Raw genomic sequence first — 25,485 nt, 5'->3', positions numbered from 1 at the left:
ACTTGCAGGCTTTTCTGCCAAGACTTCTCTCTTAAAGCAGAAACCTGGCTGTGCCCAGTCCAGCACACTAGACATGTTACCCTCCCAGGTCCACATCAGGGACATCACCGGCAAATCATCCCAAGTGTTTTGAAGGTAACTGGGGAGCACAGGAGCGAGGAACAGAGTGGTTTTTTTCAGTGATGCCTGAGACTATGGGGCAGAGGAGTGTGGTGTCTTGACTCTAGTCACTGCCTTTCATATTTGTTCTGTGGTTACACAGGATGCTTCCTGCTACCATGTCACAATAGCAATCTTGCAACAAGCATTGGGCACTAGGTCCCTTCAGTCTCAGCAAATGAATCTGCACTGGAAACTCACAAGCCCTGACTCTGCATCAAGGTCAGAAACTTCCAGAGCAGTCTAATTTGACCTGAGATGCTCTTGGTCACGTCTCCTCCTCTCTTCACTTGAGCCATGTGGGCTTCATCCAGCCCAGATCCTTTCAGCTCTGTCTTCCAGTGGCACCTGCTCAGAGGGGCCTGAATTCCTGAGAGCCCTGCTTAAAGCCACAGTTCAACCCCAGCACTTCCCCAAGTGAGCTATGCTACCAAATTTACTTATTTATGACTGAATGTACAGGGCATGAGTTCCTGAGGGTAAGGGTAACCTGTTTTCATTCCACTGCTCTATCCCCAGGGCTGGACCAGAAGAAGGCAGACAGCAGCGAGGAGGGAGGAGACCTTGCAGCAAGAGCCTTTTGGGGCAGGGAGGGGAATGGAGTCACTGGGGTTTCATAGAAGGAACAACTTGCTAAAGTGCCTGGACAGAGTCCCTTAACCTTTCAGGCCTCAGCCTCCTCTGGTCCTCATTCTTGGTCTCTCTGGAGTTGTCTATTCCATGACTCAAGTATATGTGTCCTCCTCAGTAAGAGGAGTTCCTGGGGAATAGGGCATTTGGCCCCCCTCTTTCCTACCCTCCCTGCAGCTCCCTAGGGTGGTGCATGACACATAGTGGGTGCCCAATGAATACCAGTCCCATTTTGTGAGACACAAAAAACCCTAGTGGGGGCTGGGGTGAGGTGAACAGGATTGGCTGAGCAACAGGCTGCAGATAGGGGCCAAGGCTGGCATCAGGTCACTGTGGACCCCGAGACTCAACTTGTGGTATGGATCCCATAACTGCTCCCCTGCCTGCAAAACAAACCTGGCCAGTATTTCATGATAATTACAATGCAATTTATGCTCTCCTGTTCGGGTGTGGTGACTTCAACTTCCAAACTGAAAATCAGATACCAGGCCTCTTTACACAGACTAGCTGATGGTGACCTTCTCTACAAAGTCCATGGTACACAATTACTTACTGCCTGGCTAGTTCCACTCCCCTAGATAAAGAATGATTAGAGAATAGAGGAAGGCATGGGAGGAGGAGGCATATCCAAACAGCTCACACCCAACACTGCCACCTTCCCCACTAGTACCAACAGCAGCACATGTGTACTTCTGTCACAAAATGCATTCTGACACAGGTTAACCACAGGTTTCTGTCCTTCTCTGCCAGGGCAAGAAGAATTTCTTCCCCAGAATTTTAGATACCCAGGCCAACCAAATGCCTGATACAAGGCACTGAATAAATGTTAAACTAAATGAAATCTGTACTAAAACAGAGCTCCTCCACGGATGAGCTCCTAAATGCAAGTCAGTGCCATTGAGGTGGCCCACAAGCACACAGCTAAGAAGGGTGTGACAGAAAAAAGATGGGGGCAGGGTGAACAAGGGGAGGCAGGTTGTACATCCTTGGCCTCCAGCACATGTGAGGGTGGGAGACACTAGAAGAGAGCAAAGACATGTTTGCAACTAAAATAAAAAAGCACAGGCAGCAGCAGCTGCTAAAAAATCAAAGCAGGGCCTGAGTTTCAAAGACACCAACAAAGTCTCCACAAATCCCTGAAGTGTCCCCAGACACTACTGGACTCTTAACACATCTGACTAGAAACTATACAAAGTGGCAGCCAGCAATCACAGAGAGCTTTAGATACAGCACATGCAGGTACAAAACCACATTTGATTCTGGCAATGACCTTACAAATAAAAGAACTAGAACATTTACTTAACAAACAATAAAATGAGGAAATAAAATTTAAATCCTGTGCCCACTTATATTGCCAGCAGCATAAAGCTAAAACTAAAATCAATGTTCTCTCATCTTAAAACCTGTCTCTCCTCCAAACTGTAATGTTTTATATTTTTATACCAACAACTTGAAAATAAAGCAAATAAGAATCCAAAGAGGAAGTCAATTAAAGAAGAACTGTAGCTACATCTTTTGTTTAAATATTTATATCACTGTATATCAAAGACTCAAAATTACTGAAGGATAAGGAATATGTGACAAGTTACCCCAAACATTCCTTAGAGACTACCCAAGAATGCCTGCAAACTTAACCAAGTAGAGAATTACAAACCTTGTTCATGGTGAGTCAGGGAACCCATCACAGCCAGCCTGACCAATATGCAGTCCACAGTCACCGTGCTCCTTGCCTTAAACCTCAACTGCACCACGCACACCTCTACGCAGTCAGTGGTCTAAAGAGTCAAGGGCAATTTCATTCTAGTTAATCAGTAAACAATTGTGGCTACAAGGTTCCATAAAAGGACTTATTTTTCAGCTCTAACCCAGAGATAATCTCCATGACACCAAATCAACAGAAGACTGCCTCTGAAGGTCACTGCTACAGTGGTTGGGTTTGGAATAGACTGAGGGAAGGCAGGGAAAGAATCAGGGTGCTGCTAGCACAACCCTCCAGAAGAGGTTCAGCCCAGGATGGCTGCAGTGTGGGTGATGAACAGACTGATGTTTCTTTGACTTCACTTTTTAGATTTAGTTTCCTCTGAGTCCTTTTCCCTCACTCTCCCAGCATGCCTCTGTGAGCTCTGTTCCCTCGAGCACGCATGATCACCCTCTTTCTGCTCCATTCCTGGATCTCCATAAAGCCAAATCTCTCTGTCTTTTCAAATCCAGATAAATGTCAGCTCTTCCAGTAATTAAACTATCCAGCCTCTAACAACAATGGAATTTTCTTTGTTCTCTTTTCCTAGTACTCATTGATTACCATCTTGTGATTCAGGATTGGAACATAAATCTTACCATCCCTTTCACCACAAAGACCACTCTGGTTACACCTTTCTTCTTCTTCTTTTTTTTTTTTTTTTTTTAATTATTGTATTTGCTCAGGGTGTTACTTCAATAAAATAACAAAGTCATGGGTTAACTACCAGTAGAGGGAGCCCCTGAGCTGTCTGGATATTAACTAAGTACAGCGCTGAAAGGCCAGGCAGAGGGTTCTGCACAGAGCATCAAATAATCCAGAAGCCTGAGAGGAAAGATTGACAGAGAAAGTCTGGAAGTGAAAGCACTTTGCAAGGTGGTATTACTACATGAAACATCTCCTAGAAATAAGCACAAAGACTTTCTTGTCATTCTCTACTGGCTAAGTCACTGATCCGTAAAGTAACTTTTCAAAAAATATCAAGTCAATGAAAGAAAACTAGGATCTGCTCAATGAAGGAGAAATAAAACTGATTTGAAATCTTAGACACAGCTTACCTTCTTTGAACTTCAATTCCCCATTTTACAATGAATATCATTGCAAGAATTGATTGAAACATATATGTAGGTACTCTCTCTATATAATTCCTGACAAATAGGTGAGCAATCAGTAAGTAGAAGCTATTACTAGCCAAGCTATGCCACCAACACCATCAAATGTTTTATTAAGAGGTCTCAGTAACCTTGAATACAAAACTATTTCTCTCTAGGCCTTGGATTCTTCAAAAACACAAGTTCAGTTGAAATACCCATAGACTTTCTGGCTGGTAAACTCAATGGTTCCCAGGTGCATTCATGCTACAACCCTAAGAAGCTGCTGAAAAGCACAAAAAGGTTTATCACTCTATCAAGGTGCTCCATTCCATGGCTAATGGTTCTAATGGCTCCAGTGAGGGTGTTGGAGTGTAACAAGAAAAAAAGGCCTTTTATGCTGTGGTGAGGTGAATGGAACTCCCTGAAAGATTTTAGGCAGTTGAATAATAACAGAATTGCATTTTAGCAAATACTAACAGCATGCCTAAAAATGCCACCCGATGAGAATTCTGCTTTTAAGTTCTGCAAATGAAAGTCATTACTAAACTTGGCTAGCCCCAAGGACCAAGATATCCCATCCTAACAGATGGATTTTGAGTCTTTACTTTTTTCCCCCCTTCCCTTTCAAAGTTCATTCTGGACCCAGCTCTAGCCTACCCCAAGTATTTCATTTTGGTTGCTTCCCAGGTAAACAGCCATCTGCTGAACACTTTCACAACTGGGCTCATAAACACACACTGCAGCAATTTTCCCATCATATTACTTTGGCTCTATCCTTGCATATTTCTAAGTCAAAGAGATAAAATTTGAAAGCTAATCCAATGAGATTTAAAAATCAGAACAGAGATTATGGTAATTTTCATGTTTACTTAAATATTAAAAATCTAATTCTCCCTGGAAGCATTCATATTTGAATTCCGTTTAAAAGCCATTTATCCTATAGCAATGCCCACAGTTTACAGGTATACCATAACCAGTCTAAACACATTTTTTAAAAAAAAATATTTTATAGTTGTAGATGGACAGCATGCCTTTATTTTATTTATTTTTTTATGTGGTGCTGAGGATTTAACTCAGTACCTCACATGCTAGGCAAGCACTCTGCCACTGAGCTACAGCCCAGCCCTAAACATTTTTGAACTGCTACAATTCATGAAAAATTAAAAGTATTCCAAGGATTTCTTGCAGAGAATCTATTTCCCAGGCTGTTTCTAGGAGATTCTGGCATTCTCTGGCAAGACCTCGAGAAACCCAAGATACTTAGGATTGGAGGCTGGTAAATTCCAGTCCTGCATCAGCCTGAAAAAGGGCAGGCACTCTTGGATCCAAAGCAATCTCCCTCAGTACCCAGAGTTTCCAGACAGGCAGGAGAATGAATTAAAGTCAGGAATTTCTCCCAAGCGGCAGTTAGCTTCAGCTGACAAATTCCTGACCTGCCTGGCCTTGAGGCAAACCTAAAAATTCAGCCTTGGACCAGTACACTGTGACATCATGTGGCACCCAAAGGCATCAGACAAATGCTAAGAGGGCCTCTGGGGCCACAACCCCCAAAGCTTAGAAAAGATGTGCCATCAGAGCAATCCATGTAAGGGAAGAAATATTTTTTGTACTTTGCCAAGCTCCATTATTGCTATAAGGAGAGACCCTGCAGTCCCAAGTCAGTCATTATAAACAAGAGAGAATTCTCAACGAATTTGCTCCCATATGCTGCTGTACAAATGTCAAACAGTGAACTTCCTGGGAAAATATCAAATTCATTTTCTCATCAGTTTTTTCATTCCCCCAAAATGCATTTTTTTAAATAAGGCACATGTTTTATATTTAGAAGATGGAAAAGGAGGAAGAGATGAGGGACAAGAAATATCTTGGAAGTCAGAATACACACCAATAACCAAGATAAGCTGGTTGGGATGAGATGGTGCCGCAAAGCCCTGAGTGTCCCGAGTTAGAATGCCAACTATGCTGTCATAAGTACAGCATGAGGAGGAGCCACGATGCCTCATAGGACACTCAGTGCTATTAGTAAAAACACACACCAAAAGTATAGACATGAGATGAAAGGAGCCCATTCTGAGTGTCTCTTATATGTGTACATAAGCTCCTCCCCACCATTCAAGACTCCTGGGCCCTTGAATAGGGGTTCTTCTTCCCTGTTTTCTCCAATTGAGGTGGACAGTTGAGACAGGGCTCCACATTAGGCTGACTGGTTCTACAGGCTAACTCCACACTTACTGTGAAGGGTGATCTTGGGTAAGCGTCTTCTAGTTCAAAAAGGAATGACAGATAATCTTACAGATTTTTAGAAAGAGTAAATGAGAAATGCTTACAAATTCATTGCCTTGCACACAGTGCACCTTCAATAAATGTTAGTGGTTTTAGTGCTGTCACTGGTAATGAACAGTGATTAATAACAATAACTTCGTTACTCCTGCCAAAGATTACAGACATGGAAGGACAAAACCAGGATTCAAACCCAAGTTTGTCTGATTCCAACGAGAAGCTCTCAGGCATTCCATGCTTCTGGACTGGAAAAATAGATGGAAGAATCCTCTGCCTCTCGACATGATTTCAGAAGCTTTCTAATATCACAGCATTACAATCCCAAACTGAAAACATTTCGTAAAAGGTAACATGAAATGAGGACAGGAGGCTAGAAAGGCATTTTCTTTAAAATATTTGTTCTTTTTTTAAAATACTTAATTGATTTTATTTTTTAAATACATGACAGCGGAATGCATTAATTCTTATTACACATACAGAGCACAATTTTTCATATCTGTTTGTATATAAAGTATGTTCACACCAATTCATGTCTTCATAACATGTACTTTAGATAACCATGTCCATCACATTCCACCATCATTGCTAATCTCCTGCCTCCTCCCTTCACCTCCCACCCCTCTGCCCTATAGAGTTCATCTATTCCTCCCATGTTCCCCCTCCTATCCCATTATGGGTCAGTCACCTTATATCAGAGGAAATATTCAGCATTTGTTTTGGGGGGATTGGCTAACTTTACTTAGCATTATTTTCTCCAACACCATCCATTTACCTGCAAATGCCATGATTTTATTCTCTTTTATTGCTGAGTAATATTCCATTGTGTATATATGCCACATTTTTTAAATCCATTCATCTACTGAGGGGCATCTAGGTTGGTTCCACATTTAGCTATAGGGACACAGCCACATCAATGTTTACAGCAGTACAAAATATTTGTTCTTATAAGAATGTCCACAGAAGTTCCGTTCAAAATAGACAAAAGCTAGAAGCAATCCAAATGTCCGTGAACAGTATGATGGATGAATATGTTGTATTGTGATGACACAATAGAATACTATACAGCAGTTAAGAATAAATGGGTGAAAACTACAAGCAAGGGCATAGCTGAATTTCAAAAATACAATGCTGAATTTAAGAGGGCCCAAAGGAGCATTTGTTAGGTAATCCTATGTACGCAATGTTCAAATATAGGCAAAAACACCCTTGAGCGCTGGATATCAGGATAATGTTTTCCTTGAGAGTGAATAATGAGGAGAAGGCTTTTCAAGAGCGGGGGGGGCCTCTTAGGGTATGGTGTTCTGTTTCCTGACATGGATTCTGGTTACTCAGGGGCGTTCATTCTGAAAATTCGTCTACGGGTACTTTTTTGGTGCATGTCCTTCTCTATAGAAGCTATATAAATATAGCTCATATAAAATAGCTATTAAAATTACCACCTAGAGGGCTGGGGTTGTGGCTCAGTGGTAGAGTTCTTGCCTTACACATGTGAGGCACTGCGTTCAATTCTCAGCACTACATATAAGTAAATGAATAAAGATCCATCAACAACTAAAAATATTTTTTAAATTACCAACTAGAATTACTTGGTTCCTGCTGCATTATTACAAATTAGTGATTTCATCCATCTTAAACTGTCCTCCATAAGAAGTTATGTGGTATAATGGAAAAGTGCCCCAGGTTTGAGAACCAGTCATCCCAGGTAGAATCCTGCTTAGGTCATTTATGTCATTTTATACCAATTACTTAACCTGAACCTTATTTCCACAACTGGAAACCTGAACCAACATACCTACAGTGGCAGAGTTGTTTTAAACACTGAAAGTATTTCTGGAAAACATCTACCATTCATGGTACCTGCCCATATGGTAAATGCTTAACAAACTGGGCAGTTAAATAATCCCAACAAATGAATTCACTAATATAACTCTCCATTAAGTAATGTGCTAACCAAATGGATGACCATACATGCAAGTCTACTACTTTAGACAAAGAAGTTATGTGGATGAAGCTAGTCCTGGCCTCTGTTCATTTTTCCAATCTGGACCTAGAAGGATGGCAGAGAAGGGACAGGGAGGTATAAAGTGGAGGAAGGAAAAGAAAATCCCTGATAGGGCAAGGCCAAAGCAGACTACAGTGGGCATCCTGAGCCTGCCAGTGCCTGGAGAATCCTGAGACACTCCCAATGTCTGGGCTTCAGTCTTCTTATCTATGATGATAAATAGTCACTTCTCTTAGTGTCTTGGTATCCACTGGGAATAACTGTCCTGAGCACAAAGCAATTACACGAATGAAGGATCTATAAAATCATAACAACTCTTAGTTAAATTATTCAAACATCAAGTAAACCCAATAAACATTATTTAACTCTGAAGTCCCTTGAGAATCTGAACTAAGCCACCCACTGATAAAAACTCCATTAAAAAAAAAAAAAGGCAACAGGGGAAGTCTCTGTTGATCAGCATGTTTTGCATAATGTTCAATGTAACCCCATGGGAAGTGATACACAATGGGCTGCAGACAGATAACAAAATGTCCTGAAGTGCACTATACCAGTTGATACTTCTATACCCCATGCTCTTGATGTTTGTTGAGAGCCACAGCCTAAGGGGCCCCAGCAAACTTTCAGACTGCCAGCTGATGATTGGCTCACAGCGCCCCAGCAACATCCAGCTGATTGGCTCCTCTGCGGTGATGCTCATTGGGCTGTTTCCCTGCCCTTTCAGACCACGGAGCTGCTCACTGGGGGACTTTTTTGGCTCCGCCCACGCGACCCAGCCAATCGGCCTCAAGAGCAGGAGGATTGTGGGAGAGGGAGAGGCTTGTGGTTGTGAGAGAGGCTTGTGGGAAGCCGGTGGTGGCAGTTGGGCTCTGAGGGTTTTTCCTGAGGAGCGGTTTTGTTTGGCGTGTGTGGTTCTAAAAATAAAGTTCGTTTCTTTTGACAAGTGGCTCCTGAATTGTGCCCAGCCAGACTGCAACAGATGTTAAACATTAAGTTTACTACACTAGCATCTTTAAAACCAATTTTCTATACTATTCATGCATTTATACTTACATGTAACCAGAAACTGCTCATACATGTACAATGACTATGAAGAAAGTAAAATGATGGCAGGAGGATCAGAGAGCATGTATGCCAAAGTCAAGCACCCAAGATCCCACTGATCTTAGAGAGCACCATGTCCAAGCTGAGCACTACACCTCCTCCTCATCACCCACTCTCAAGCACTCCTCATGGCCTGACTAGAAGGAAGTGATGCTGAGGGTCAATAAATGAAAGCTGGGGATGCTTAAACTGTTGGGTCAGGAGAGAAAGTGAAAAGGTGTTTAAGAGGTGAACAAAATCCTTCAGGGCCCTTGACCAACTGTAATATCCCCTGTCCTGGCAAAAGACTGATCCTTGATGACTGATTACCCAAACACATCTGAGGATATAAGACATGAACACATGAACCATACATATTCTCTCTGTTTCAGGGTGGATTCTAGAATTCCCTGGTAGAATGCACTAACACCCTAATTCTGGGCAAAGTGCCCAGGAAGAGAACTGCTCCTTAGCCTTGTCCAACAGCAGTGCATCTGTACAAGAACAGAGACAGGTGACCAGACAACGGGCATGCATGCAGCCCTTGTGACACACAGCACAGCTGTCCACAGGCAGCAAGTCACAGTCATTTACGGGCTGATTCTGAAGCCTATGTAGGTGGTACTGTATGTCTAGCTCCTTTGGTGCATCTATATTACAAAAGCAGGGTGGCTTAAAATCAACCACACAAATGCATCTGTGTTTATTCCAGGAAAATGGCTAGGCCTAGAGACTAAACTAGAGAAATGTCATCCTGAGAAGGCCTTGGTTTCTTTACCAGCCACCTGCTAGGGGCTGATTATAGCCCTTGGCTAGTCAGATGTTCTTTCAGATACAATTTCTGCTTCTGGCCCTCAGGTCTATCCACAAGAGCTGCAACCCATGAAGCAGCCAGAGATGAAAACAAAGCTACCACTCCATCACTAACAAATAATAATGCCATTCTTCAAACATTTACTGCCTGCAGAACATGGCCCCACTCCCCAAACCAACTGTGTCCAAGAGGACTTCCTCAGGACTCTGCAGCTCCCAGCCTCTTCATGGGTGGCATTCACTTCAGCCACATTGTAGACTTGAAGCTGTTGTCCATCTCCTTCTGGATTTGAAAGCAAGCCCAATTGGACATCTTCTCTGGGGTCCACCCCAACTTTATGCCCAAGCTTCCACTTCCTTCCCAGAGCCTCAGTTGTCCAGGAATAGGTCTGCAGCCCTGTACCCTTCCCTCTGGCTTGCTTCTGGAGACTCTGCACTCTACCCGCCTTCCATTTCATGGCCCATTTCTAAAGTAGATATGAAGATCATTCCCACATTCCCAAGCTCTGGGTCTAAAATTTCAAACTGCATACTGGAGCATTCACCTCGATCAACATGTGAAGAGTTGAGCTCCACCTTGCTCACCATTTATTGAGGGCCAGCTTCAAAAAAGGACAGGAACCCTCCAACTGAGCTGACACTGCAGTGGTGATCACCTCAGGCAAACTGAGACTGAAGCTCTTCTCTGTCACACTTACACCATCTTCCCATTGTCAGAAATAATCCCTTGCTGTGCTCTTCTAACTTCTTTATTTTCTCAAAAGCATCAGCACCCAGATTTCAAACCTAAGTTATCTCTGACAATGTCCTATCCCTCACCCTTGATGTAGAATCAATCATCAATTCTTTCTCATAAAAGTATTTGAAAATCATTCTCTTGCCACTGATAGAGTCTTGGGTTTCCGTCCCCATGCCCTTCAATTCTCAGTATCACATAATCAGATCCTAACTGAGCTCCATCCTCCTGGTGGCCCTTCCTTCAAACCCAGCTGCACCCTCAAGTCAAATCCAATGCACTGCCTAATTTAATCAGATCAGGAGCCTCCAAGCCACACAGCACTGTCAGTGGGGGATATAATGTTCAACTGCATGGCCTCCCTTTTATGTTTCTCTACATTGGGTCCTCAAAAACCTTTTTAAACTTGTGGCTCCTGCTCTCCAGCACAAACCCCTACTCTAATAAACCAGTGCCCACAAAACCCATGCACATCCCTATCTCCACCTCTCTTCCACATTTCCCCCTGGGTGGAATTCCCTCCTCCTGGTCAATGAAAACACAGGCACTTTGAAAGCCCTGTGCAAAGCTTGCTTTTCCACAAACCATGCCCCTTGTGGGGTTATCTCCCTCACTTGAACTATTGCATGAAATCTTACTTGATATTCCCCTGTACCCACGCCACGGATTGAATCCTTACCCTCCCCCTTCCCTGTGAGCTGTTATTCCAGGTGGATCTGTGTTATCTCCTTGCAAGGACACAGATGTGAGTCTCTGCAGCAAGGAAGTGGCCTCTGATTGACTTCCATCATGTGCCCAATGGCTCTAGCACAGTCTCATGCACAAGACATCTAGGAGATGAAGACCTAATAGATACTTGAGCTGTTGATTTCTCATGGCTTTAGCTGAGTCCTGGGCGGGGCAGGGGCTGAAATACCTCTGGTCTTACTCCCTACTGAATTCTACAGCCAGGTGCTGCTGTGGGCAATTTGTAAAAATGAATGGAATAAATGGGGCACAGGCTGAAGCTCAGTGCATCCGAATACAGTAACTCCCACCATGAAGTCTTCACTGATTCCTCTTGAGCATCACTTCTTTATATACCTACAGATGTTGCTAACACCTCTCTTAGGACACTGAAGCCTGCTTCTATTAGAATTAAATATAAACTTTTCTCATCCCTCACATTAAGCCCACAAAGGGATGGCCTGACTCTTCCTTATTTCTTATCCTCAGAAACATATATCATGTTTTCCTCAACTGAATTTGACCAGTTAATGCTCAGGTCAAGTCTAGAAGTATGGACCTCAGATTCAAGAAGAGGTTGCAACAGAACAAGACAACCAAAGTTTGAACAAAGTTCCTGCCCTCACTTGATCCTTCAGGTGCTCACAACAAGTTAGAGACAATACTTTTTGCAACACATCTATACAGGGAATCAATGCCCCTTTTGCTAACCAACAGCTTATACTCCCTCTTGAGTAATACAGCTCAATAAAATCCTCACTACAAGTCTATAACATTAATTGTTATGCATGGTCAAAGAATCTTCTGCCACACAAAGATAACAGATTGTTTTCTTTTTTTCAGATTGTTGTGTGGTGGGAAATAAATATTAGAACACTAGCTTGCATAAATATTCCCATGAAATAATCAGTAGTTCATTAATATGCAGCACATTAAATTGCACAAACCTCTAAGCAACTGAAGTGCTGTCCAATTAATGGGTTTCATTAATAATTGATTACATTAAACTCACTGGCTTTAAAATTGCCTTAGACTGATAAGTTATCCTTATCACACAACATGTGATAAATGACTAGTGTTAAAGTTAGATTTAAGAGTTTCTCTCCTACATAAAGTAGTTTGATGAAATCTCAAGTTTGAGGACCCCTTGATTCTATCAGTGGAGTATTCTGTGGTCTAACAGTGTCACCCAGTGGTAAAAGGCACAGTTTGTGTTTAGAGTGGCTGCTGCTTTTAAAAGAAATCATTGACATGTGTTTCTTACTGGAAGGAAAAGAGGAGAGCAGTTTTTCGAATTGCAATAAGGAAACTGGGAGTAAATCTAAAAATCACAGGACTGGCACAGAAGAGAGCTATTCTTTGACCAAGGTGGCTCCGAAGCCTCAGGGGGGTACACTATAGGAGGGAGGGAGTGGCATGCAGCTCTGAGCCTGGCTCCACTGGGACAGGCAGGCAGTGAGGACCCACAGCAGGAGTAGGGCAGGCCACCTTAAGTCAACTCATTACCCCAGGCAGAGCAAGGCAGCTGTGGCCATCCTTGTTATTTTTGCTTCACTGTCTGTCCCTGCTTTGCCCATCAACCATTCAGCCACTTCAATTCTCAAAAGCTCATCTCTTTCTGAAAAAGAAAATAAAAAGTAGACAATGATGCTCCAAGACTGATTCTAAAAAACTTAAAAAAAAAAAACAATAACTTGTATATGTTGAAGCTCAATTGAAAATAAAAAATTAATTTCCTTATCTTTATAAAGAGAAGGCTGGGTCAGATGACCCCTGAAATTCCTTACCACTTAATAAAGAAGTTCAGTTTATCTGTTGATCTCCTCCCCTTGAAGATTCTCAACTGCTTGACCCAGGGCCAGAGAGAAGGTTCACATAGAAACAGAAAGTGGATTTGTTTTTATTAAATCAAACTTCAAATCCAGGGACCTCCTAAATATCATAAACAAGAAACACATTTTTAGAAATGCAGACCCTTATCATGGCATTTGCAGGTAAATGGATGGCCTTGGAGAAGATAATGCTAAGTGAAATTAGCCAATCCCAAAAAAACAAATGCAAATGTTTCCTCTGATGTAAGGAGGCTGACCCATAGTGGGATAGGGAGGGGGAACATGGGAGGAATAGATGAACTCTAGATAGGGCAGAGGGGTGGGAGAGAAAAGGAGGGGACAGGGGATTCACAAGGATGGTGGAATGTGATAGACATCATTATCCAAAGTACATGTATGAAGACACAAATTGGGTGTCAATATACTTTATATACAAACAGAGATATGAAAAATTGTGCTGTATACGTGTAATAAGAATTGTAATGCATTCTGCTGTCATTTATTTTTAATCAATAAAAAAAGGAATGCAGACCCTTGAACTAGCAGCAGCAAACACATATATGCCATATATGATAAGTAAAAAAAAAGCAGTATTTATTCTTCCTTGCACAAAATCACGTACTGTGACTATATATTACAGCATTGTATTATTTCAAGTCTGAAGCCTAAAAACTACCCTGAAATCAAGCCACAATTCAGCCTTATTACTCTTCCCTTAGCTTGTCTTGACATTTCTTTGCCTTCTTTAAAAATCCATGGATATTCTTCTTGCCTAATTCCACTAAAACCCAAACACATGAAAAAAATTATTTTTTTTTCCTCCACAATCCTTATGTTTAGAAACTAAGCATCTACCCTCATAGACTACTTTTAAGAAGATAATTTTTGCAGCTTCCTTTTTGATAAGTCTGTTGATAATATGTGGCAAAAGTGTACGTACATATACTTAAACCTGGAAATTCTACTTCTGGGAATTTACTAAAGACATAAGCAAAGATATAGACAAAAATATATGTATAAGAATACTTTTTCTAGCAATTACTTATGATAGTAAAAAAATGGAAAAAGATATTTAAATATCAAATAATGGAACATAATGCAGCATAAAAATCAGATAGTATTAGAATAAGTAATGAAAAGGAAATATTCATGATAGATTAAATGGGAGAAAAATACCAGATTCCAAAATAATATTCCCTTTGTTTGTAAAGCAAATGCCTGTGTGTGTGTGTGTAGGGTGAGGGGTGTCTAAATGCAAAAAGCTCTTCAAAGTGCTGTTTTAGAGTTTTAGAGCCAGTAGCGGTAGCACCACCAGGACCAGGGAATTTGTCAAATACCAAATGTGTAGCAAGAAGTACTTTCTCTAAAAATGAGATCTACTGAATCATCTATCTGGGATGCTCCCAGCAATCTATTTCCATAATGTGTACCCTGTGCCACACAAACTTTGAGGAAGTTACTAAATCCACCCCATTGCCCAGATGGGAAAACTGAGGTTCAGAGAGGCTGAGGACCTGGTGGAAACCTACAAAGCAAACCAGTGGCAGCATCAAGCAGCTCACTCCAGAGTCCATGCTTGAACCACTTTACTGTAGGGCCTGTCTGCATTAGCGCTCAGGTTTGGAAGTGTGCTCTGTACTCTTGCTGCTAAATGAAGAACATGATGCATCCCAGGTATAATCTGATCTCCTTTCTAGTGTCTTGGCACTTCTGTTACAGGGTGACCGGTGGTGGGAGGACTGTTTTGGCATTATCACTAGCATCACCATTAATATACCTCTTGATGAATACCTGGCTGACATATTTGAAGGCTATAAATAGATATTTAGATCTAAGTATACATTAAATATCAGCCCATACTAGAAACTCTCATATCCATAAGCAATAGCCAACTAACAGGTAAGATGCTTCTACTGCCAGCCGGAGTGGAGCAGCCATATGGCAATTCCATAAACAAGAGTTTACAAACCCTGTGGTCTACTGTCTTTGAAATTATGCAACTTTTGATCAATTCCTTTGGATTGTGTATTACTTCAAAGTCTGCACATAATGTATGTTTAAATATTTAACTGTTATTTTGCATACATAGGATTCAAATTTACAAAAGTTATCACACCTTACCCCTAAGCCACAAACTCTTGAACAGAAAAGCCTCCCCTGGTACTTTTATTGCATGTTATTTTTTGAGGAGGAAACACCTCAGCCATTCATTTCAGGAAACTACAAAGGGAATAGTTGGTTTAGGCTCAGTCACTCCTGAGAGGAAGGAAACTCCACAGACCAGAAAAAACTTCCTGCTGGACTGGCTTTCAAAGCTTCCAATATTCCTGTCTTCAAGAGCTGAATAATAATTCCATAAAATTCATGACCAAGCCTAATTGACCAAACTAACATGCTCAAAAGAAGAGACTCTTATCTTTAAAAGCACTTAATGAGAGAAATTTCAGAAGTAACACAGAGGCTATCTGTCCAACCTGTCATTTGTACAGAAGAGAAAACTGGGGCTCAGGGAGATGAAATGACTAAGTTTGCAGAGAAGTTGGCAAGGCCTAGACCAGAACCAGGAGCTGCCTCTGGTCCCTGCATCAGTCTCCACTTCCCACAGTCCTTGTAAGTTTTCTAAATTGATTTTCTCTATTTCCTTCTGTTTGGGGGTGTCTCTGGCATCACGACTAACATCACCATTATCCTGATCAATAACTGGCTATCATCTCTGAAGACCATAAAAATCTATTTAAATTACAACTATACTTTAATAAAAGCACCACAGTTTTATCTGCTTTTGCAGCCTGCCAAATTTTAGAATAGTACAAAGTCATCATGACAATTTGCCCTTTTTTTTGGGGGGGGGGGACTTGAAATATGACCATTTAACAGCAGCAATGTTATAAAAACAGTGAATTAGTGAATGCTTAAACCTAGTCACATCGGAAATCCTCTCCAGTCTCTACTTACCAACTCATCCTTCTGTTGAGTCCTACCCTTCCCCAAACATCAGTATTCAGGATAAAATTAAATAATAAGTTGTTGAAAAAATGAAAATCAGCCCCACTGACAACTGGAGAAGGAAAGACAAGTTTCATGGACAGCTCTACCTCAACATCTCCAGCAGAACCTGAAGGAGGCTCAAAATGGGATACAGAGGACTGAAATTTCCACCACGACAAGAAGCAGACTTCCCCCTTTTCTCCCTAATATGTGTGATTGCTAAGTGACCATTCTAACCCCACCTGTCTCCTGCTCCCAGATAAAAATTACTAAGCTGCCCAATTACCAAACAGTGCCTGTCTCTTGACCACATCCAACCCAGATCTAACACCATCTCCACAATCACACTTTCAGGTCCCTCAGCACAGGCACCAGACCACCTCTGCCTTTCCAAGACAATCTCTAGGTTGCTCTGGGGGTGGAGTTCTGTGATGCAGAAGAAGATACCCCCTTCTAATATCACACATGTTCCTGGTGATTTGGAGACATGTGATTTGAGATACTTTTGTCTTAATAAGTTAGCAATGTGTGGTAAAAGTAGAAAGAACTTTACACAAAAGGTTCACAAACCTAAATCCTAACTTACCACTTCTCTGGGTAAAACAACCAGTATCCCATCATTTTATAACTTTTCATCTCAAATGACCACATTTCAGCCATACTGTGAATTAAGTGCCTCTCCCTCATGGAAGAAAGTATTCTGACTTCCAACCACTCAACTTACTGTCTTACTTCTGAAGTAAGACAGTTGCCCAGAAAATTTCCATTTTTCACTCTTACAAAGAAAAAAAGAGACTTTCATGCCAGAAACAATGGCCATGGTTATGTTTCCTCTGTATGATTAAAAATGTTTCATAATTAAAAGAATATAAGGTGAATCTTATTTGATTTCTGCTTTCACAATGAAAAATGAGTGTGAGGACTAGGCATGCCTTGGGAGGATTGTCTGTCTCTAACTAGACCCTTGAGAGTCTAGTTATTTATTTAGCTATTTGCGCAGCCCAGGTACTTTTAATTAAAGTCTGTTTTCCCACTTACTCTCTTCAGGCTGCCTCATGGGCTTTCTGAATGTGAACAACAAACAGCCCTTTCATTATGGAGGACACCAAAAACAAAACAGGAATGGTACCCCAATAGTTGCTACAAGACAGAACCACAGAACTACCTATTTAAACATTCACTGTGTCCCTCCTAAGTATGGGGAGGTGGGCCCTAAAGTTCTAGTGGGCTGTAAGGTAAAGTCCCCTGTGGATGAGGACATCAGGATACAACATGAGGAACCATGGTACACTAGGTACACCCCGGGGTGGGGAGTGCAGAGAGACCTCAGAAACCAGATCTTCCTAAGACTCCTGCCAACTCTACAAGGAGGAAGGTTTTCCCTTGAAGATGCTCAATGAGAATGCTCTGGAGCATAGGTAACACCTAAAAACAGGTAGCTGAAACCACAGAGGTCCATTTTTAGCTCACAGAAGAATGCTGAAGTGAGACAGTCTGGGCTGTCCTCGTTGCTCCACCCACCTCATAGCCCCTGAATCAGAGGAGGAGGGGAAGGCAGGGAAAGCCCCTCACTGGCTCTCTACATCTGGAGAGAAGGCACTCCCAGAAGTCCTTGGGGGGTTTCATGCATCTCAGTGGCCAGAACTGTGTCATGTGACCACCCCAGTTACAAAGGAAGCTGGGGATATGTAAACCTGGCATATCAGCAGTGAAGAGGAACATCAATGCCTACCTGGTAGACAATCAACTTTGCCTCACCAATGTACCCTCAAGGTCTGCAGTTGGTGTTTCCTCTGGTTCATATGTTGAAGTTCAAAATCCATCCCACCAGGTGGCACTATTTAAAGGTAGGACCTTTAGAAGATGATTAGGTGCAGATGAAATTATCAGGTATACTCCTTATGATGGGATTAGTGTGCTCAGAAGAAGAGGAAGAAACCAGAGCTTGCTCTCTCTACACTCTCTCCTCCTGCCACACCACACCCACATCTCACCCCTGCCACTCCAGCACACGTACAAAGATGCCAGGGACCCAAGCATCTGCCTCTTGCCCTCGGTCCTCCAGCCTCTGTAACAGCTGATGAAGCACCAGGTCAAGACTTGTTACAGCAACCTGAGCAGACCCACAAAATACATGGAATTCAACCATCTTCAAAGGGAGGCCAGCTCCTGATGAGGGGCTCTTTGGTCTGCATTTAGCTACTCTGAAACCTCAGCTCCAAAGCTGAAAGGGAAACTACAGCAAGGCAATTTCTCAGAAGTGTCTGGTACTCCTGGCATCCAGAGTGAAAGCTGCTGTAGTAACATAGATGCAGACTTGCTAACAGAAGTCTCTTCAGCCTTAGCTTTTCTATTTGAAACCTTCCTTTTCAAGGGAAGGGGGTTTTGGCAAAAGTCCAAATGTAAACATATTAGCAGTGAGCGTGGGTGCCGGAACCACCACTTGGAATTCTCTCCCTTGAACTCTGCACATGAATTCAACTCCTTCCAGAGGCTTGGTATTTTCGAATAACAGGCCTTACCATTTTCCCACAGGCTGCCTACCAGAGTCACAGAAAACAAAAACCAGGCAACCTCAGCTCCCTGAAACCATTGACACACCATAAACACTGATTGTAGTCACCCGTGTCACAGCACACCCAGGCCCAGAAGCTGCACTGATCTCCCCACAGGGTCCTGCTCAAGTGGTGGACTATTTGTCTGGGGAAACCTTCCAAACCCAAATAGGGGGAAATGACAGCTACACACTTGGCAAACAAGGAGCACCAATAATTAAAGCCTAAAACAAAAAAAGACCACATTCAAACATCTAGACATCAGGTGCCACAATATCTGAGAGGCATAACCACTTTACTCCTGAGGGAATGGGAAAGGGCTTTAGAGAAACAATGCTTCGTTTCAGTGACAACGAACAGAGACACTCATCATAATCCAGGTCCTATAGAAGCAGAGTGATGCGATTCATCTTCATTCAAGCCAGACGCTTTTAAGGATCACTTATTACTGTTGCAATGTCTCCTATTTACTCACCACCTTCCATCCTCAAGTAAATTCCTTTTTTCTCTCTCTTAAAACTAACTCCATCCCTCACATACAAATGTGTTAGAAACACCAACCTCCAATTACTGAGTCCACAGCTCCCAAGTCCTTGGACACCAGATTTAGGGCTTTGGCCCCAAGTGCCAACATCCCCCATCAGCCTACTCACTCTGGAAGTTCGTGGCACTTCAATCAAAGCTGTTATTACCTAATGATGCTGAAAATAATATCAAATAGCATCTTCCCAAAGTTTTGGCATATCATTAAGACTTAAATCATACAGTAGCCACATGATTAAGTACAAGAATAGAAAAGGATAGTAATTCTTTAGTAGATGCCATGCCAGACACCTTCCACAAGAAATGGAGAATTCTGCTGCTCACCCTGAAGTTATCCAAATTGTAAATGTTTTCATTTCTTTGGCTGCAACAGGACTCATTACCCAAGAAAGCAATATTCAGAAACTGCCCATCGGCTCTGACTTCTCTCACAGATCTTGTCACAAAAGTCAGACGTATCCTTTAATAGTACCTGGATTTGTTATAGTTTGTTGGTTTAATTTTTGTTTTGTTTTATTTTTTACTGGAGGTTAAATCCAGGGCCTCATGTAGGCTAGGCAGGCACCTTACCACTGACCTATACCCCCAGCAATAGTACTGGTTTTTAAATCCACACAAATAGAAGCTTCTGGTTACTTTAATTGAATAAGAAGGACATGAACGAATGACATGTCAACACATTCATAATAAAAACTTGTCTTTTACTGACAACTGGTTATAAAGGAAATCACAAAATGCTTCCTAAAGAACAATTATAAAATAATTCTCTAACAAACTACAGATGTACATGACAGCTATTAATTCCCTTATGCCTTTAAAAAGAAAACTAATCTGAAAAGCTTAGAAATAAGAGGATAGTTCTGCCTTCTCAAATGGATTAAGTATTTAAAGTAAAATGTAGCAAAAGGGCCAAGAAAAATGAGATGATTCCTTTAAAAGTTTAAGGCAATTCAGAATTGGAAGAACAAAACCTGAAAATAAATTGTCCACTCTGGTTTTCAATCTTTTCTTTTAAACATTTTTTTTAGATGTTGACAGATCTTTATTTTATTCATTTATTTATATGTAGTGCTGAGAATCGAACCCAGTGCCTCACACATGCTAGGCAAGCACTCTACCACTGAACCCCAGCCCTGGTTTTCAATCTTTAAAGTATCAAACTGACTAACAGTCCAAATATTTGGGAGCACTTTTTTAAAACTTCACTGTGTTAGAAATATATAAGCACAATGGTTATATATAACAAGTTAATTAGGAGGGATGTGTTATTTTTAAAATTTCATTTGTGAAACTTCAGAATTGAAGTAATAACCTTGTTTTTTCATTTGCAAAATGTATTAGTTTGGGGGAAGGGGATTCTCTGTATAACTATGGCTAAAAACTGTTATATTTAATAATAATATACATTACCAACATTAAGGAATCTCTTTTCCTCTTTCTCTAGTTTAGTCTTCTGATTGTCAGTCCCAACAGCAGTTACTACTACTTCTATCTCCTTTTTGCTTTTCAAGTTCTCCCAAACTCCCCTGTGCTTCGGAGCCTGCTCAGTGGACTGGGACACTGGTTGACTGTATTTCAACCCTGCAGAGGTTGGATTATCTTCCCTTTCTCTCCATTTCTGCCACAGACAACCTTCTCAAAGACCTGCCTTTTATGATATACAGGATATTTCTGTTGTGAAGTACCTGGAGCTATTGTATTTAGTATAAGAAAAAACAAAAACAAAACACAAGACTGACAGCCTTCAGAGAAAGAACATATTTTTAATTTCAAAATGTATGATCATATCCACTGTGTAACAATGGGCTTGGCTGTGTGTGGTTTTTCCATCTAGAGAAGATGCTTGAGAAGATATAGTGGGAGCCAGAGAAATAAAGGATCAAAGTCCTAGATCCTAAAAGAGGTCACTCTAAATCTACTCAGACTGTGATGGATGGAAATACAGCTAAGAATGAGTCCACTGTAACTGTTCTTTCTAGGCACAGTTAGACTCACTCTGAAAAACTCTTGACAAATTTTCTAAAATATTCCAGATAATTGACTTCCATACTTTTCAGTCTGTGAGCCTCTTTACACACACATACACACATACAAATGAAAACTAAGAGTTTCTAGAAGTAATATATCGCCTTTCCTACATGCTGCACACTTTTATCTGCTCCTTATTTCACCTTTCTGTGATGCTTGTTGTGACTACTCAATTGAATTCATGACCCACTGGTGGACCAACCTGCAGCTTGAAAAATCCTACCCTAATTCATTTACTTAATCATGCCACAATAACAAGGTGATAATAATGACTGGGGAAGGCATGTGTTAACAGAAATGTAAATTGAAAGAGCTGCCTATACCACAACAAACACTTCTGAGAAAGTTTTATTTGGGGTAATATTACTGATAATGTGGCCATCTGTTTCTCTTCCAGCTAATCTTCAAATTACCCTTACTCCAGTTGTTGAACTAGAACCTCAAATCCCTGTATTTATTTATGTGTAAATAAGAAAAAGAATATAAATTAAAGATTACTTCAAGAATCATATTTGTTCATAGGTAAGTTTTCCCCACTGCTATGATGAAAGCTGGGGAACAAGGACTGAGAAAGTACTTTTTGTCCCTTTTACTTTTATTTATTTATTTTTTGCTGTGCCGGGGATGGAACCCACAACCTTGTTCATGCTAGTCAAGCACCCTGCCACTAAGCTATACCCCTGTAACAGGGGTTCACTTGATGCTCTGACTATATCCCTTGTGGCTTTGAAATTTACGTTTTTTTCTTTTCCCTAACCTTCTTCTCCCTGACCTCTTCTCCTCCTTGACCTTTTCTCTCATCTTCTCCTTCCTGATCTTCTTTTCCCTAAACTTTGCCCTGATTTTGTCCCTCTGATTTTCTTTTTCTTAACCTTCTCCTTCCTGATCTCTCCTCCCTAATCTCATTTTCTTTGAATCATCTCTTTAAAAGCCCCGGGGTTCCCGCAGATGGGCAAAATCACAGCCTTTGGGACAGGAGTCCCCTGTGTTTCTCCTTTGCTAGCTAAGCAAAAAAAAACCTTCTTTTTCCTTTTTCTCAAAACTGTGTCCTCATTATAGAATTAGCATTGGAGACAAGGATAGGACTTTCAGCAACACCCCCAACCCTTAAAATATCTTTTAAGGCAGCTTCAACACCTATAAATAAAATCCTAGAGTATATATGCCTTTAAAAAAAAAAAAACAGGGTAACCCCGTGAATAATTTAACTTTCTTAATTCCAAAATAATAATTTTATTTGTGCAACATTAAAAATTTGAACAAAACTCCACTTAGCTATAGTTAAAACCAGAGGGAGGAAGTTCTCCAGACCCAAACTCCCAAAATAAAGCAGTCAAAGGCAATGCAGGCAACTAGGCAAGAAAGGGTAAGGGAGAAACCATGAGCTGATCAAAAACTGGGTGGGAGGCGGGGTAGCAATACTAGCAGTATGAAACAGAATAAGGAGTCTCATAAACTTCAGGATCTGAGAAACTCAGCTAAGTCTGCTGCACTAGCCCACTCTACAGTAAAAAAAAAAATTAATAATTACTCACTAAATGTGACTCTAGGCTGGGCACACAGACACTAATTTTTAAAACAACACTTTGAGGGAGGTTCTGAGGGTCAGAAAGGCAGAAAAACCTTCCCAAATTCATGCAGTTAATAATGGGACAGCCAAGGAGCCCACACAGGCTAACTCACAGAAAACCTTGTGCGGTTCACAAGACCTCTGAGCGTCTCTCCTTATCTTCCCCTCTCAGGCTTGCTTTATGAACTGACGACCTGGAGATCAATATATATATACAGCTTGTCACACAAACTATCCCAGGTAAGCCGGCTTAACCTGTTAGAGAGCCAGCAGTTGAAGTTTTCTTTATCTTCTCCTACCCTCCACTGCCCCACCCCTGAAACACACCTCCCCTAGGAAATTTTTTGTTGACATTAGGAAATATGACCCACTTCATCAATACGGTAGGTATGAGTAAGGTAACACCTATCATTAGTGTATTTACTAAAGGAAGGGAGGTGGGTATCTAACATTTGTCCATTGGCAAAGCTGTCAGGCTTATTTCAAGGTCAAGACAATAACAGGCAGAGAGCCATAAAGACTGGGATGCAGACCAGGCAGCAGGAGTGTGCTGGAATAATCCTTAGGGTTCAACTTATTTACCCAATGAGTTCTTTACCACAGACAGGATGAAGGCAGCAAATGGTGAAGGCAGCACTACTGTGGAGATGGAGTGGGCCAGTTGAGGCTTGGAAACCTGGCAGAAATTAAAGGGGCAAGACCACAAATATGCCAGGAATTCTGCTTAGGGCAACAAACAATCTCACAATGCAGGGTAGGATTGCATGAACATTGGTTTTGGAAAGAGGAAGCACCAGTACCAAGTAGCTAATAAATTCTGACAGGACTTTTCAAAATAGAGTTACATTCTCTATTACATTCCTGCCTATGCTGGTTTGCAAATGCCATTCTCTCCAATCCTTTAAAAAAGAAGTGGGTAAGAGAGGCAGTAACAGGCTGTTAAATTGAAAGAGTCAAAAGTATATCAACAAAGTTAATTTACCCTGTGGATGAAAGACAGGCCAATAACTCACCCTTACCTACCTGATCACTAAATAGAAGCATTTTTTAAAGCAGGTATAGAAAAACTCAGTATGTGTGCTCCCATGATCTAAAAGGTTACCTTTAAATGTCAGACTTAAATTGTTAGCTGTCACAGCAATAATGGACAATAAGGCCTGTTCCAATTAGTATTTAACAGTTGAGCTCCTTGTTTTACTTTATACCCAAACCATCAACTGTTACAGAGGAATTAAGAAATCACTATTTTATCAAGCCAGAGGGGATTATGATGGAAGTCATAATCTTCACTTGGAAAAATGAACCCACAAGCCTAAATGATAAAAATTGAACTTATATATGTTCAGAAAACAGGACACTATTCTTTAAAAGCTATTTAAAAATTTGAAAAGACATAATGCTTATTTTTAACTTTAGGAAAAAATTAATTTTGAAATTGATTTGCAGATTTACTAATATAGCTATTATTTTAATTAAGTACTAATGGCATTAAAAACTTGGAATCATATTCCTACTGACAAAATTTAATGCCTGATTTTAAAACACAACAAAGTATTTTAGACTTATATTTTATCTTTAATCTAGTTTTATTTTGCTTCATTATTACTTTTAAAAATAAGTTTTGTTTCCAAACTGTTAGCAAAAAATTAAGTTTGTTTTTTTCTTAAAATGCTCACTGCAGAGAGAAAAACAGATTCAATTCAGTGACTTGGAATAATTGTGCATTGTGTGTTTCCTCATTACAACTGTTACTAAACCATTCTTTTTCAATTAACTACACATTGTAGCCTTATCAGGGCACAAGTCCAAACATCAGAAATATAGAAATGCCAGGCTCAACTTCAGCTTTGCCACCCCTCAGACCCTGTGCCTTCAGAAAGTGATCCACCCCTCAGTCACAGGACCCTGGCCTAGGCAATCAAAAGTTCTCATGAGTAGGGACAACGTGATTCTAAACATATAGACATTCTTAACACACAGACATGCCAACATGCACACACACACATTTAAATACACACATATATGCACACCCACTACACACTGGGCCATGCAATCAGGCTACACCCAGATCTTTGAAAACCACACTCCTCCCTTCCCCAGAAAAGGGAAATGTGAGAAATCTGTGTTTTACTTGTCTATAGTGCAAAATAACAGGGTGACACCGAAGTAGTCTATGACCCATAGGAATCCATATTAAAGTTTGGGCCTACAATGCAGCCCCGTATATCTGTATCTGGGCTCTCGGGACTTAGAGGCGGTAAGAACTCAAGAGAAAGCAAACCATGGCCACAGAGCATTAAATTCCTTTTTCCACACTCAATGAAAGAAAAGAATACTGTTTGAATAATAATGATTAATTTAAAAAGACTTTCCAAAGAGTCCTTCCTGGTCAAAACTGAATGCTTTAGAGGCCAGTGATTTGATATCAGAAATTTACAATTGATAAAGTGGTCCATGGTAACTTCTCCCAAATGCACAGATGATTGAGAAGTGCTGATTGCCAAGTTTCTGGATTGTTCCCGGCCTGGCCAGGATTCCACAGCTGAAAAAAGAAATAAACCAGTCAGCACTCAGCATGCCAGATATCAGCCCAGGTCACAGTGTCCTCCTCTGTCCTATCCCTACCTAATGAGAGCCCTGCTCAGGGCCATGCAGAGCTGTGCACCAACTCCAGGCTTGATCTGAGATCCTACACTGTGCTCTATACT

The 25,485-nt window shown here is 41.1% G+C and overlaps 1 protein-coding gene across 3 annotated transcripts in view; it reads right to left on the bottom strand.

Annotated features, from left to right (window-relative positions):
* The window catches only part of Fam107b (family with sequence similarity 107 member B), a 195,213-nt gene that overhangs the window by 14,600 nt on the left and 155,128 nt on the right, over nt 1-25,485 (bottom strand). The window contains exon 1 of one of the 3 annotated variants that reach the window (XM_015483512.2): nt 2,444-2,595. The exons of the other annotated variants lie outside the window; for them this stretch is intronic. Coding sequence (XP_015338998.1) covers nt 2,444-2,471 — 28 coding nt within the window. The 5' untranslated portion in view covers nt 2,472-2,595. Of the gene's footprint in view, nt 1-2,443; nt 2,596-25,485 lie in introns of those variants that run through there. 3 annotated transcript variants of the gene reach the window in all.

The sequence above is a fragment of the Marmota marmota genome, unplaced genomic scaffold, assembly GCF_001458135.2.
Source record: "Marmota marmota marmota unplaced genomic scaffold, marMar, whole genome shotgun sequence".
Lineage (NCBI taxonomy): Eukaryota > Metazoa > Chordata > Mammalia > Rodentia > Sciuridae > Marmota > Marmota marmota.
Note: the sequence above shows the minus strand (reverse complement) of the source record. Positions and strands in the feature narration are given on the sequence as shown.